The sequence below is a fragment of the Ornithorhynchus anatinus genome, chromosome 6, assembly GCF_004115215.2.
Source record: "Ornithorhynchus anatinus isolate Pmale09 chromosome 6, mOrnAna1.pri.v4, whole genome shotgun sequence".
Classification (NCBI taxonomy): Eukaryota; Metazoa; Chordata; class Mammalia; order Monotremata; family Ornithorhynchidae; genus Ornithorhynchus; species Ornithorhynchus anatinus.
In genome coordinates this window covers 46838580-46851755 of record NC_041733.1, presented here as the reverse complement: position 1 = coordinate 46851755, position 13176 = coordinate 46838580, and the positions used below count along the sequence as shown (strand labels likewise).

Here is a 13176-nt window from a genome sequence, read left to right as displayed (position 1 = left end):
CCTGTGACGTGGCCCCGGCGCACGTGCCGAGCTCCCGCTCGCCTCCCCCCACCCCGACACACGCAAACACACAGCCCCCCCGCACACGTGTGAGTGTGTGCGTGTATATATATATATATTATAGGCGTGTATAATATATATATATAAATCATTTCTCTATATATTATATATAAATTACATATACATATAAATAAGATGCCTCTGGCGCCCCTCCCCGGGGCGGGTGGGGAAAGGAGGGGGTCCGGCTCCCACGGTCCGAGTCGGTCCCGATATCCGGCGGCGTCGACCCCCACCGGCCCGGCCCCCCCCCCAAGTACCGCCCCCCACCCTCCTTCCTCCTCGCCCCCTCGGGCCCGGATCTGAAGAGAAAGCAACGAGGGCAGTGACGCCCCCTCCCCCCCCCCCCCCCCCCCCGGAAAGTCCATGCAGGAACGACGGGTAGGGTGACGGGGTCGGGGGGTGGGGGGTGGGGGGGAGGCGGGCACGGCCCGGTCGCCCCCCCCCCCGCCGCGCCTCCCGAGAGAGACGGGACTAGAAAACCCAATTCGGCGACGGATCTAAAAAAGGGTGGCGGGGGCAACGCGGACGGGTGGTCCCCGCCCCCCTTCGGGCGGGGGACGGGGGCGGGGGGACGCCGGGGGGGCGGGGGGGCGGGTCGGGGTCCTCAGAGCTTCTCGGCGGAGGGGATCCAGATGTAGTGGCCGGACTGGTCCTCGATTATCTGCTTGATCTTGTTGTAGATCTCCTCCAGCGAGTCGCCCTGGACGATGGCTGAGGGGGGCGGGGGGAGAGGGCGGGCTCAGATCCGCAGCCCCCCGACCCCGTTTTATTTTGGGGGGGGGGACGACGACGACGGCCCCCCCCCCCAAGCCGCCCCCCGCCGCCGGCCTACCTGTGAAATACTCCCCGAACTCCTGCTCCAGCTTCATGGCTTTGTCGAAGACCTTGTTGGCTTGCTCGTACGTCTGCCGGCGGTTCATCTCCCTGCCCGGAAGACCCCCCCCGCCCGCCGGGAGTCGGGATGGATCCCGGAGTTCATCCCGGGGGGGGGGGGGGGGGGGGTGTCCGCCCCCCGCCTCCGGCGGGAATAATCCCGCTCCCCCGGGGCCGGGAAGCGTGGGGGGCTCAGGGCTTCCCCTCCTCTCTCCCGGGTCGCTCCGTCGTACTCATCGAGCGCTTCCCGCGCGCGGGGCCCGCCCGCGACGGGCCGGCGGTCGGCCGGGCCCCCCCCCCCCCCCGCCGCCGCGGATGGTACCCGTCAGAGCGCCTACTCCGTGCCGAGCACCGTACGCGGCGCCGGGGGAGGCGCGGGTCCCCGTCCCACGTGGGGCTGTCGGTCTTGGTCCCCATTTTACGGAGGGGGGAACTGAGGCCCAGAGAAGGGAAGCGACTCGCCCAGGGTCACCCGGCAGAGCCGGGGTCGGGCGAGAGGCGACGTGGGCCCTCAGGGGACCCTCCCGGGCGCCCGGTCCAGTGCTCCGCACGCGAGCGCTCAGTAGGTACCGCCGACCGGCTGCTAAACGAGGACCCCGCGGACCCACGGGCCGCCTGAGCTCAGGAAGCTGGCCGCGGGCGGGCAACGTGTCCGCTCGCCGCTCCGCTGTCCCCTCCCAAGCGCTCAGTCCAGTGCCCTGCACACGGTCGGCGGACCCGGGGAGGCCGGCCGGGCTCGGGAGGCTCGCTGCGGGCGGGGGACGTCCCCGCCGGTCCGTCGACCTCTCCCAAGCGTTGGGTCCGGTGCGCCGAACCCACCGAGCGCTCAGTAAGTAGGCCCGGACCAACGCGTGACCACGGGGATGACGCGCGAGGGGGCGGGAGGCCGGGAGCGGGGTGGGCGCCCACTCACATGAGCGCCTCGATGGATTTGGGCTTGATGAAGATGGCGATGGGGTAGAGCTGTGCTTGCTGCAGCCGTTTGATGGCGTTGCCCGACACGTCCAGGATGCAGCGTTTCCCCTGGAGACAGACGCGGGAGGTGGGCGCGGGGGGCCCCGGGGCCCCTCGAGACCGCCGGGACGGGGCAGGCCGGGCAGGCAGGCACCGTACTGAGCGCCGGGGCGGATCCGAGCCGAAGGGGTCGGGCCGATATTCGTTCGACAGCGGCGGCTGAGCGCTTCCTCGGCGCGGAGCACCGTACTAAGCGCTTGGAACGGACAGTTGGGCAACGGACCCGTCCCAGGGCAGGGACCGTCTCCATCTGTTGCCCACTCGTTCATTCCAAGCGCTTGGTCCGGTGCTCCGCACGTAGTAAGCGCTCGATAGATACTACCGAATGAAAGGGACAGTCCCGATGAGGGAACCGGGGCCCGGAGAAGTGAGGCGACCCGCCCGAGGTCACGCGGCACGGCGGTCGACCCCCCTCGGGTAGTCGGTCGGCGCTATCCACTGAATGCCTCCCGTCAAGGTCGCTGTGGCGGGGGAAGGTGTCTATTCTACCGTCCTCTCCCAGGCGCTCGACAGATCCGGACGGACGGTCGGACGGGTGGGCGCAGAGCGCCGTGCCGAGCGCTTGGGAGAGGACGACAGAAGGGATACGTTCCCGGCCGCCCGCGAGTTTCCCGTCTCTCCCTCACGGGTCAGGGTGGGCCACGCGGGTGGGTGGAGGAGGTCGGGCGGGGAGGCCGGCGAGCGGGGGAGGCCGGCGCGAGGAGGAGGCCGGCGAGCGGGTGAGGCCGGCGAGCGAAGGAGGCCGGTCAGGGAGGCCGTCCCCTCCGGCCCCGCTCCCCCCGCCCCGGGCCCCCGGCCACGTACCCTCTCGGCCACGGCCCGCACCGACTGGATGCTGGTCCCGTACAGGTTGTCGTTGAACTGCCCGGCCTCGATGAACTTGTTGTCCTGGATGTCCTTCTCCATCTGCTCCCGCGAGGCCACAAAGTGGTAGTCCTGGCCGTCCACCTCGTTCTCCCGCCGGGGCCGCGTGGTGTCTGAGGGCCGGCGGGGACGGGCCGTCACCGGACCGGGGGGTCTCCGGCCTCCTCCGCCCGCCGACGGAGGCGGGAGGGGGCGAGGGAGGCCGGCCGGGGAGGCCGGGGGTGGAGGAGGAGGGCCGGGGGGGCCGGCGGCGAGGGAAGCCGGCGGGTGAAGCGGGCGAGCGGGGGAGGCCCGTGGGTGACGGAGGACGGTCGGGGGGGCCGGGGAGTGAGGGAAGACCGGACGGCGAGCGAGGCCGGTGGACCGAGGGGGCGGGGCGGGGAGGCCGACGGGCGAGGGAGGCCGGGCGGAGAGGCCCGGCGGGTGGGGGAGGCCGGAGGGGGAGGCGGGTGGGTGGGGGAGGCCGGCGGGCCGAGGCGGGTGAGGGAGGGAGGCCGGCGGGTGAGGAAGGCCGGGGGGGAGGCCGGCGGGGGAGGGAGGCCCGTCAGGGAGCTTAGCGGGCGAGGGATGGCGGTGGACGGAAGAGGCGGGTCAGAGAGGCCGGTGAGGGAGGGAGGCCGTTCGGTGGGGGAGGCCGGCGGGAGGGGGCGGGTGAGGGAGGGAGGCCGGGCGGGGAGACCGGCGGGCCAAGGAGGCAGAAGGGAGGCCGGGGGGCGGGGGGGGGGGGGGCGCCCCGGCCCGCGGCCGGGCACCCGGGGCACTCACGGGGCACGCAGGACCCGAACTTGTGCGGGAACTCGGAGATGAGGTCGTCGTTGACGCGATCCTTCACGGGGCCCAGGACGATGACGGGCCGGGCGTAGTGAACTGGAGGCGAGGGGGGAGCGTGAGCGCCGGGGAGGCCGGGCGACCCCGGCCCCGGCCCGAGGGGCGGCGCGGCTCAGGGGGCCGGGCCCGGGAGTCGGGGGGACCGGGGTGCCCGTCCCCTCCCTCCTCCGGGCCTCCGCCACCCGCACCCGCCCCGCCACCGCGGGGCCGCCCCGGGGCCCCACCCGGCCAACGTCGGGGGGAAGCTCTCTCCGAGCCACGTGGGGCTCCCGGTCTTCATCCCCGTTTGCCGGATGAGGGGACCGAGGCTCAGAGAAGGCAAGCGACCGGCCCAAGGGCACGCGGGCAGTCGGGCGGAGGAGCCGGGATCAGAACCCGGGCCCTTCCGACTCCCGGGCTCTTCCCATCAGGCCGTGCCGCTCCGTGTTACGTCGAGGGACTCGCCCGAAGCCACACGGCGGCCAGGAGGCGGGGATCGGAACCCAGACCCTCTGACTCCCGGGCCGGGGCTCTAACCCCCGGGCCACGCTGCTTCTCTGGGAGAAGTGAGGTGACTCGCCCAAGGTCACGCAGCAGACACGAGGCGGAGCTAAGATCTGAACTCAGGTCCTTATGACTCGCGGACCTGAGCTCCAACAGTTGGGCCACGCTGCTTTTTCGGGGAGGACAACAACAATGATGATGATAATGACGACGGCATTTGACGACGACGGTGCTGGCATCTGCGAAGCGCTCACTAGGTGCCGAGCACCGTTCTAAGCGCCGGGGGAGACGCGGGGGGAATCGGGTCGTCCCACGCGGGGCTCGCGGTCTTCGTCCCCATTTTACGGATGAGGGAACCGAGGCACAGAGCAGTGAAGCGACTCGCCCGCGGTCCCGCAGCTGGCCAGCGGCGGAGCCGGGATTTGAACTCGTGACCTCTGACTCCAAAGCCCGGGCTCTTTCCACGGAGCCACGCTGCTTACTAGGCGCAAAGCGCTGTTCTGAGCGCCGGGGAGGAGACGAGATCAGGTTGTCCCCCGTGGGGCTCCCCGGCTTCACCCCCCTTGTACGGATGGGGACGCCGAGGCCCGGGGAAGTGAAGGGACCTGCCCAAGGTCACGCGGCCGACAGGCGGCCGAGCCGCGATTTGAACCCGTGACCTCTGACTCACTCCCGAGCCCGGCCTCTCCCCACCGAGCCGCGCCGCTTCTTGACCTCTGACTCCCAGGCCCGGCCTCTCGCTTCTCTTGAGTGACTCGCCCGAGGTCACCGGGCAGACAAGAGGAGGAGCCGAGATCAGAACCCGGGTCCTCCCGACTCCCGGGCCCGGGCTCCACCCTCTAAGCCGCGCGGCCTCTCGGGGAGAGAAGGCCGGCGGGCGGGACTCGGGAGCGACCCCCACGGAGACCAGAGAAGCAGCGAGGGGCCGAACGGGGTCGGCCCGAGCGCTCGGCACAGCGCTCCGCACGCGGTCAGCGCCCGAGAGACGCGACCGGACGCGACCGCATCCGACGGGGCTTACTTTCTTGTCGGGTGACCGGCTCGTACGACAAAATGGCGTCCTCCTGTCCTTCTGCCAATTCGAGAGGGGGGAGGCGGGGGTCGTCACGGCGCCCCCCCGGTCCCCCGGACGCCCCCCGGCGGGCCGCGTCCGAGCGGACGACGGGGACCCGACCCCCCTCCCCCCGCCCGGACGCCCCCCGGACACTCACTGGAGCTGCTCTCGCTGTCGCTGGTGTTGGACGTCACGCCCTCTGCGAGGAAACGAGAAAGAGACGCCCGGTCAGCGGGGTCGGCCCGACGCGAGGCACCCGGCGTCCCCCGGTAGCCCGAGATCCCCCGGAAAAGGGGGAAGCGTCCGGCGGCGGCCCGGAGCGCGCCGGGCTCTGGGGTCCGCGCGTCCGCCGGGAAAGGACGGGGCGACCGGGCGACCGCGAGCCCGGGAGACGCGGACCCCCCGCCCCCAGACCCGGCCGCGGGGACCGGATCCCGGCGGCCCCCGACCGGCGCCTCTACCGGGGGAGGGTCCTGACGGTAGTCGGGGTTCAAGGCGGGGGAAGAAAAGAGGGGGGGGGGGTGTCTTTCACTTACTCAGATTCTTTGCTCCATAATAATCGTCACTTAACCCGGGGAAGTCCTGACCGGAGCAAGGGCGAGGACAGAGAAAGAGAGAGACGGAGGCAGGTGGGGAGAGACGGGGGAGACGGGGAGAGACGAGGAGGGTGAATTAGAGCCAGGAAGACAGAGCACACCGCAGAGGGGCGGGAAGAGAATCCGTTCCTTCCGTCGCGGCGGGCGCTCGCCGCGCGCGCGGGGCGCCGGGCGAGGCGTCGGGGAGGGGAGGATCCCGCCGGAGGCGGTCGGGCGGCTACCGAGGGGGACGGAAGGGGCCCGGCGGGAGACGCCTCCCGGGCCGCCCTCCGAGGGACAGCTCGGGAAGACCCGGGGAACGGGGGGGGGGGGGGGGGGGGCCCCCCGGCCCCGGCCTCCCCGCGGGGGCGGGCCGAGGGATCGTCGCGATGCCGTCGGGACGTGTCCGGCGCTACGTGGACACCACGATTACAGTGACGCATGATAGCGCCTCGGGCGTTGTTATATAAATATTAAAATCACGGGATTCGTTAACGAATCGAGCGCGGTATTTCTTGAGGCACTTACTACGTGGGAAGCGCCGTTCTGGGCGCCGGGGCGGAGACGGACTCGGCGGGGCGGACACGGTCCCCGTTCCCGCCGGGGGCTCGGGGTCCCCACCCCCGTTTTACGGCTGAGGGAACCGAGGCCCGGAGGAGAACGACCACAACGGCAACTTGGAAGCGCTCGCTATGTGCCAGACCCTGTTCTAAGCGCCAGGGCGGATCCCGGCTCAACGGGTCGGACGCCGTCCCCCGCGGGGCTCAGGGTCTCTCACCCCCATCTTCCGGACGAGGGAACTGAGGCCCAGAGAGGCGAAGCGACCGGCCCGAGGTCACACACGGCAGGACGAGGGGAGAAGTCGGGATCGAAACCCAGGTCCTCCGACTCCCCAGCCCGGGCTCCGGCCGCTAGGCCACGACGCTCGGTTCGCTCGGCGCCGAGCGCCTGTTCGAAGCACTGCGGTAGGCACCAAGTCACCGGGTCGGGTCCCCGTCCCCCGTGGGGCTCACAGTCTTCACCCCCATTTTCCAGATGAGGGAACTGAGGCGGAATCATCATAACGATGATAATAACGGCATTTTTTCAGCACTCACTACGTGCCGGGCACCGTTCCGAGCGCCGGGGGAGCCGATGATGACAACGGTATCCGTTGAGCGTCAACTACGTGCCGGGCACCGTTCCGAGCGCCGGGGGAGACGACGATGATAATAATAACGCTACGTGTTAGGCGCTCACTACGCGCCGGGCACCGTTCCGAGCGCCGGGGGAGACGACGATGATGACAACGGTATCCGTTAAGCGCTCACTACGCGCCGGGCACCGTTCCGAGCGCCGGGGGAGACGACGATGATAATAATAACGCTACGTGTTAGGCGCTCACTACGCGCCGGGCACCGTTCCGAGCGCCGGGGGAGAAGACGATTATAATAACAACGGTATCCGTCAGGCGCTCACTACGTGCCGGGCACCGTTCCGAGCGCCGGGGGAGACGACGATTATAATAACGCTACGTGTTAGGCGCTCACTACGTGCCGGGCACCGTTCCGAGCGCCGGGGGAGACGACGACGACGATAACAACGGTATCCGTCAAGCGCTCACTACGTGCCGGGCACCGTTCCGAGCGCCGGGGGAGACGACGATAGTAATAACGGTATCCGTCAGGCGCTCACTACGTGCCGGGCACCGTTCCGGGCGCCGGGGTAGGCGATGATGATAATCGCGGCGTTCCTTAAGCCCTCACTGCGTGCCAAGCACCATTCCGAGCGCCGGGGGAGATAGGGGGTCAGCGGGTCGTCCCCCGTGGGGCTCCCGGGCTTCACCCCCGTTCGACAGAGGAGGGGACCGAGGCCCCGAGAAGCGCGGCGGACGAGCGGCGGAGGCGGGATCGGGACCCACGTCCCCCGACTCCCCGGCCCGGGCTCCACCCGCCGGGCCGCGCCGCCTTCTCGAGCCGAGGGGGTCGGTCCCGCTCCCCGTCCCCCGTGGGGCTCCGTCCCCGCTTGGCAGGCGAGGGAACCGAGGCCCAGGGCGGGGGAGTGACCGTCCCAAGGCCGCGCGGCGGACGAGGGGCGGGAGCGGCCCGGGGCGCCCGACCCCGAACCCCGAACCCGTGCGGGAGGCCGGAGGGGAGTCGGAGGGGAGGCCCGCGCGGCCGGGAGGGGACCGCGGGGCGGGGGGTCGTCCCGGGAGCGGGGCAGAGCGGGAGACAGGCAGAGAGACAGGCGGAGAGAGACGGGAAGAGACGCGGAAAGATCTCTACTCGGAGAGGGGTCTCCGCCCGCGGCTCCGCGCCCGTCCGCGAGGGGCACGGGGGGGTCTCGGGAGGAGACCGGGAACGCCGGCCCTGCCCTCCCCGGTCCCGCCGCCTCAGAGGCGGGGCGGCACGGAGACCCTCACCCCCTGCCCAGCTCGGCCCTCCCCGGCCCAGCTCCACCCAGCTCCGCCTTCCCCTCCCCAGCTCTGCCCTCCCCAGCTCCGCCTTCCCCTCTCCAGTTGTGCCCTCCCCAGCTCTGGCCTCTCCTGCCCCGCTCTGCCCAGCTCCGCCCTCCCCAGCTGGGGCGCACCAGGTCCGCTCCGGGCAGGGGCGGAGCGGCCCGGAGCCCCCGGCGGGATCCTCCGGCGCGCCCCGGCCCCGGCCCGGCCCGACCCGGCTCTGCCTCGCCCTCGCCGGCTCTGCCCTCTCCGGCCTGGCTCCACCCAGCCCGGCCCGCCCCGGCTCTGCCCTCTCCGAGCCGGCCGTGCCCGGCTCCGCCCTCTCCCGTCTAGCTCTCCCGGCCCGGCTCCTTCCTTTCCTCTCCGGCCTCTCCGCCCGGTTCTGCCCTCCCCGTCCAGCCCTCCCCGGCCCCGCCCGGCCCGGCCCTCCCCTCTCCGGCTCTGCCTTACCCAGCCGTGCCCTCTCCGGCTCATCTCTACCCCGCTCTGCCCTCTCCGACCCAGCCGTGCCCGGCTCCGCCCTCTCCGGTCTAGCTCCACCGGCCCGGCTCCTCCCGGCCTCTCTTCCCGGTTCAGCCCAGCCCAGCCCGCCCCGCCTCTGCCCGCTCCAGGCCGGCCGTGCCCGACTCTACCCTCTCCCGTCTAGCTCTCCCGGCCCGGCACCTCCCGGCTCTGCCTCACCCTCTCCGGCCTCTCTGCCCGGCCCTCCCCTCCCAGCTCTACCTTACCCAGCTCTGCCCTCTCCGGCTCGCCTCTGCCCGGCCGTGCCCTCCCCGACCCATCCGTGCCCGGCTCCGCCCCGTCCGCTCTAGTTCTGCCGGCCCGGCCCTACCCCGGGTCCGACGGGGACGCCCCGCCGCCCGCACGCCCACGCACACCCACGCACACAGACACGGCCCCGGCGCGGGAGGGGAGGGAGGGGGGGGGGGTGATCGAGGATGGAGGCGTGGAGGATGACGGCGCCCTGACGCTAGCCCACGGCTACTTACGTTCCTGTCCACCGCTCTCGTGGGCCACATTCTCTCTGCTCTTGTAAAATGGGAACTTCCGGGAGAGGCGGAAGCTCTTTTTACGCTTCGTTTTGATCGACTGTGAGAGGGCGTGGAGATGGAGCGGGAGGGGAGAGGACAGAGAAAACAGAACACACGGACTTTAAGGCATGCGAGGAGGGGGGCGCGGTCGGGATGGAGGCGGCGATGGCGAGGCGGCGGGCGATGGAGGACGGGGGACATCCGGGGGGGAGGGGGGAGGGGCACAGACGGGGGAGAGGGCCGACCAGAGACTCACTCAGACTCACAGCGTTCCCCTCCCCGGGGCCGGGCCGGGGGGCGCCGACGCCGCGGACGCCCGCGGCACGTACCGAGCGCCCGCCGGGGCTCCGCGCGCCGGGGGCCGCGGCCCACCTCGCTCGCCTCCGGCCGCAGCGGCGAGGGCGGGGGCCGGGGCGAGACGGGAGGTGACCGACGCGTTCTCCGCCCACCGTCGAGCCATCGGGGGTATTTCCTGAGCGCCGACCGTGGACCGAGCTCTCGTCTGGTCATCCGCTCGGTCGCATTCCCCGAGCGCCGACCGGGGGCAGGGCGCCGGACTAAACGCTCGGGAGAGGACAGGCCGACGGCCTCGGCGGACACGTTCTCCGCCCGAGGTCAAGCGGCGGTATTTATCGAGCGCTTACCGCGTGCGGGGCACCGGACTGAACTTTCATTTAGCCATTCGTTCGATCCTATTTATTGAGCGCTCCCCGTGTGCAGGGCACTGGACTGAACCCCCGGGAGAGGACGAGCCGACGGCGTCGGAAGACCTGCTCTCTGCCCACGATTAAACGGTGGCATTTACTGCGGAGCGCCGGACTAAACGCTCGGGAGAGGCCGATCCGGCCGCGTCGGCAGCCCCGCTCCCTGCTCCCGATTAAAGAGTGGCACCTATTGAGCGATTCCCGCGTGCGGAGCACCGCACTGAACGCTTTACCGTTTAATCATTCCCAGCAAAGTCCGTCTCCCCCTCCAGACTGTGGGCAGGGAACGTGTCCCTTTACTATCCCACCGTCCCCTCCGAAGCGCTCAGTGCAGCGATGCCGCCGCCGGTATCCGTCGAGCGCCTCCCACGCGCCGAGCCCTGGCCTAAGCGCCGGGGTGGACGCGAGCCAATCGAGTCGGACCCGGTCCCCGTCCCCCTTTCCCAGATGAGGGAACCGGGGCCCGGAGGAGGGGAAGCGACCGGCCCGAGGTCGCCCGGCAGACGGGCGGCGGAGCCGGGATCGGGACCCGGGACTCTCCGACCCCCGGGCTCTACCCGCTAGGCTTCTCGCGCCCGGCACGTAGCGGGCGCTCAATAAATACGACCGGGCGGACGGACGCCTTCCCGGCCTCCTCCGCCGGGACCCCGTCAGCGCCCTCGGCGAGGGCGCGTCCCGAGCGCTTACCGGAGCGCCGTGCCGAGCGCCGGGGAGGGGACGGTAAAACCCAGTCGACGGACACGTCCCCCGCCCGCAATCCGTCACGGGAGGGCGTTCATCGGGTACTCACCGTGGGCAGGGCACCGTGCCGAGCGCTGCGGAGGGGCCGATCCAACGGACGCGGGGCGACCCGTTCCCCGCCCGCAACCTGACCGTCGGCGCTATTTACGGAGCGCCGACCGGGCGCAGAGCACCGTGCCGGGCGCTCGGAACGGACGACCCTCCTCACCCGTTCTTCGCCCCCCGCCGGCCCCCGGCGCTCCCCACAGCGCTCAGCTGGGCGCGCGGCAGGCGCCGGCCCGTCCGGCGGAGCCGGTTCCTCTCCTCCCGCCCTATATACCGAGCGCTCTCGGGGCGCCGAGCGCCGCGCCGAGCGCCCGTTACGGCGGCCGAGCCCGCCCCCCCCCCCCCCCCCCCCCCCCCCCCCCCGGCGCCGTGCCCGCCGCCCGCTCCCCGCCCGGGCGCTCACCCGGTTGGCCTCGATCATGCCGGTCCTGGCGTGGAATTTGACGGTTTTCAATCGCGCCCGTTCCTTCTTCTCCACCCTGTGTCGGAGGCGAGGGGGGCGGGCGCCCGCCGGGGTCAGCGCCCCCGTCCCCGGAGACCCCCCTCCCGCCCGGCGGCGCCCGACGGGGAGGAGCCCGGGACCGCCCCCCCCGCCCGCCACCGGGCCGCCCGCTCCTCCCCGCGTCTGATCGGCCTCCCTCCCCTCCTTCCTCCCCGCGGCCGGGCCGGGCGGCCTCAGCAGCAAGACCCCGGGCCCGACGGTCGTGTGGGGGTGTGACGGGTCGGTGCGGGTGTTGGGGGGGGGTGCTGGGGGTTGCGTGTGGGGGGGTGTGCGCTTGGGGGGGGGGGGGGGTCCCGGGGGTTGTGCGTGGGGGGGGGGAGGCGTGGGGGGGGTGCCGGCAGTTGCGTCTGTGAATGGGGTGTGTGTGAGGTGTGTGTGAGGCGTGTGTTCGCGGGAGGTGTCGGGGGGAGGCCGGGAGTTGTGTGTGCGGGGGGGGGGGGGCGTTCTGGGAGTCGCGTGGGTGCGTCAGGGGTGTGTCGGGGGCGCTGGGAGCCGTGTGTGTGGACGCGTGTGAGAGAGACGAGAGAGAAGGAGCGGGCCCGGGTTCTAATCCCCGCCGCGTGACCTCGGGCCAGTCACTTACCCCGGCCGGGGCCTCGATCCCGGCTCCCCCTCCTCCTCGGCCCGGGCCCCCCCCCCCCCCCCGCCCCGCGGGGGAGAGGGGCCGCCGCCGCCGCCCACCCCGCGGTTCTTTATAATGATAACGACCATCGTCACGGGATTTGTGAAGCGCTCACTGTGTGCCAAGCGCTGGGGTGGCCCCCCAAAACAGCAGTGATCATGACCATAATTTTCATGGTATCTGTTAAGCGCTATGTGCCGAGCACCGTTCTAAGCGCCGGGGTGGACCCTAGAATTAAGAATGATGATAACGGCGTCTGCAAAGCGCTCGCTCTGTGCCGAGCACCGTTCTAGGCGCCGGGACGAGACTAATAATGTTGGTATTTAGTAAGCGCTTCCGACGTGCAGAGCACCGTCCTAAGCGCTGGGGGAGATCCAGGGTCACCGGGTCGTCCCACGTGAGGCTCCCGGTCTTCATCCCCATTTTCCAGATGAGGGAACTGAGGCCCAGAGAAGCCAAGTGACCCGCCCACCGTCACACAGCTGACAGGTGGCGGGGCCGGGATTCGAACCCGTGACCCCCGCCTCCCAAGCCCGGGCCCTTCCCACCGAGCCACGTCACCACGGTAACCGTTAAGCGCTCACCCCGCGCCAAGCGCCGTTCTAAGCGCCGGGGTGGACGGAAGCGGGGGTCGGCGGCGGGCCCCGTCCCCCGCGGGGCTCCCGGCCTCCCTCCCCACCTTCCCGACGGGGGAACCGAGGCCCGGGGGAGGGGAGCGACCGGTCCGGGGTCACCCCGCCGCCGAGGGAGGCCGAGGCGGGATCGGAACCCGGGTCCCCCCGGGCGGGACGCGGCGCGGACGCGGGGCGTCACCTCTTCTTGCTGGGAATGACCCCGATCTGCTCCCCTTCGCCGCGGGGGGTGACGAGGCGGGCCTGCCACCATTCGTCGTCGGAGGCGTTGACCACGTGCAGGATGTCGCCGTAGGAGAAACTGAGGCCCTGGCTGGGCAGGCAGCTGTCCCGGCTCCGGTCGTAGTCGAACAGGGCCCTGCCCCGACACGTCGTCAGCGCGGGCCCGGCCCCCCGCGCGTTGTCCGCCCCCCCCCCCCCCCCCGCGGGCGCTCCGTACGGTGCTCGGCACACGGCGGGTGCTCGACGACGACGATCGCCATCATGAGAGTATTTCTTAAGCGCCTACTACGGGCCGAGCGCCGCGCTAAGCGCCGAGCGCCGTTCTAAGCGCTGGGATGATGCCGTTTAAGCGCTTTCTAGCTGCCGAGCGCCGTTCTAAGCGCCGGAATGATGCCGTTTCAGCGCTTACTATGGGCCGAGCGCCGTGCTGAGCGCCGAGCGCCGGAATGATGGCATCTAAGCGCCTACTATGGGCCGAGCGCCGTTCTA

At 71.5% G+C, this 13176-nt stretch overlaps 1 protein-coding gene across 3 annotated transcripts in view; it reads right to left on the bottom strand.

The window, feature by feature from the left end:
- Positions 1–516: 516 nt before the first annotated feature.
- Positions 517–13176, bottom strand: part of DLG3 (discs large MAGUK scaffold protein 3) — a 46502-nt gene continuing 33842 nt past the window's right edge. Inside the window, exons 3-12 of one of the 3 annotated variants that reach the window (XM_029067947.2) lie at positions 12647–12823; positions 11113–11188; positions 9178–9277; positions 5334–5375; positions 5144–5194; positions 3577–3678; positions 2752–2924; positions 1847–1956; positions 893–984; positions 517–771 (exon numbers count right to left, since the gene is read on the bottom strand). In XM_029067947.2, coding sequence (XP_028923780.1) covers positions 665–771; positions 893–984; positions 1847–1956; positions 2752–2924; positions 3577–3678; positions 5144–5194; positions 5334–5375; positions 9178–9277; positions 11113–11188; positions 12647–12823 — 1030 coding nt within the window. In that variant the 3' untranslated portion in view covers positions 517–664. Of the gene's footprint in view, positions 772–892; positions 985–1846; positions 1957–2751; positions 2925–3576; positions 3679–5143; positions 5195–5333; positions 5376–5712; positions 5759–9177; positions 9278–11112; positions 11189–12646; positions 12824–13176 lie in introns of those variants that run through there. The other 2 variants (XM_039912406.1, XM_029067946.2) reach the window with 2 other exon arrangements.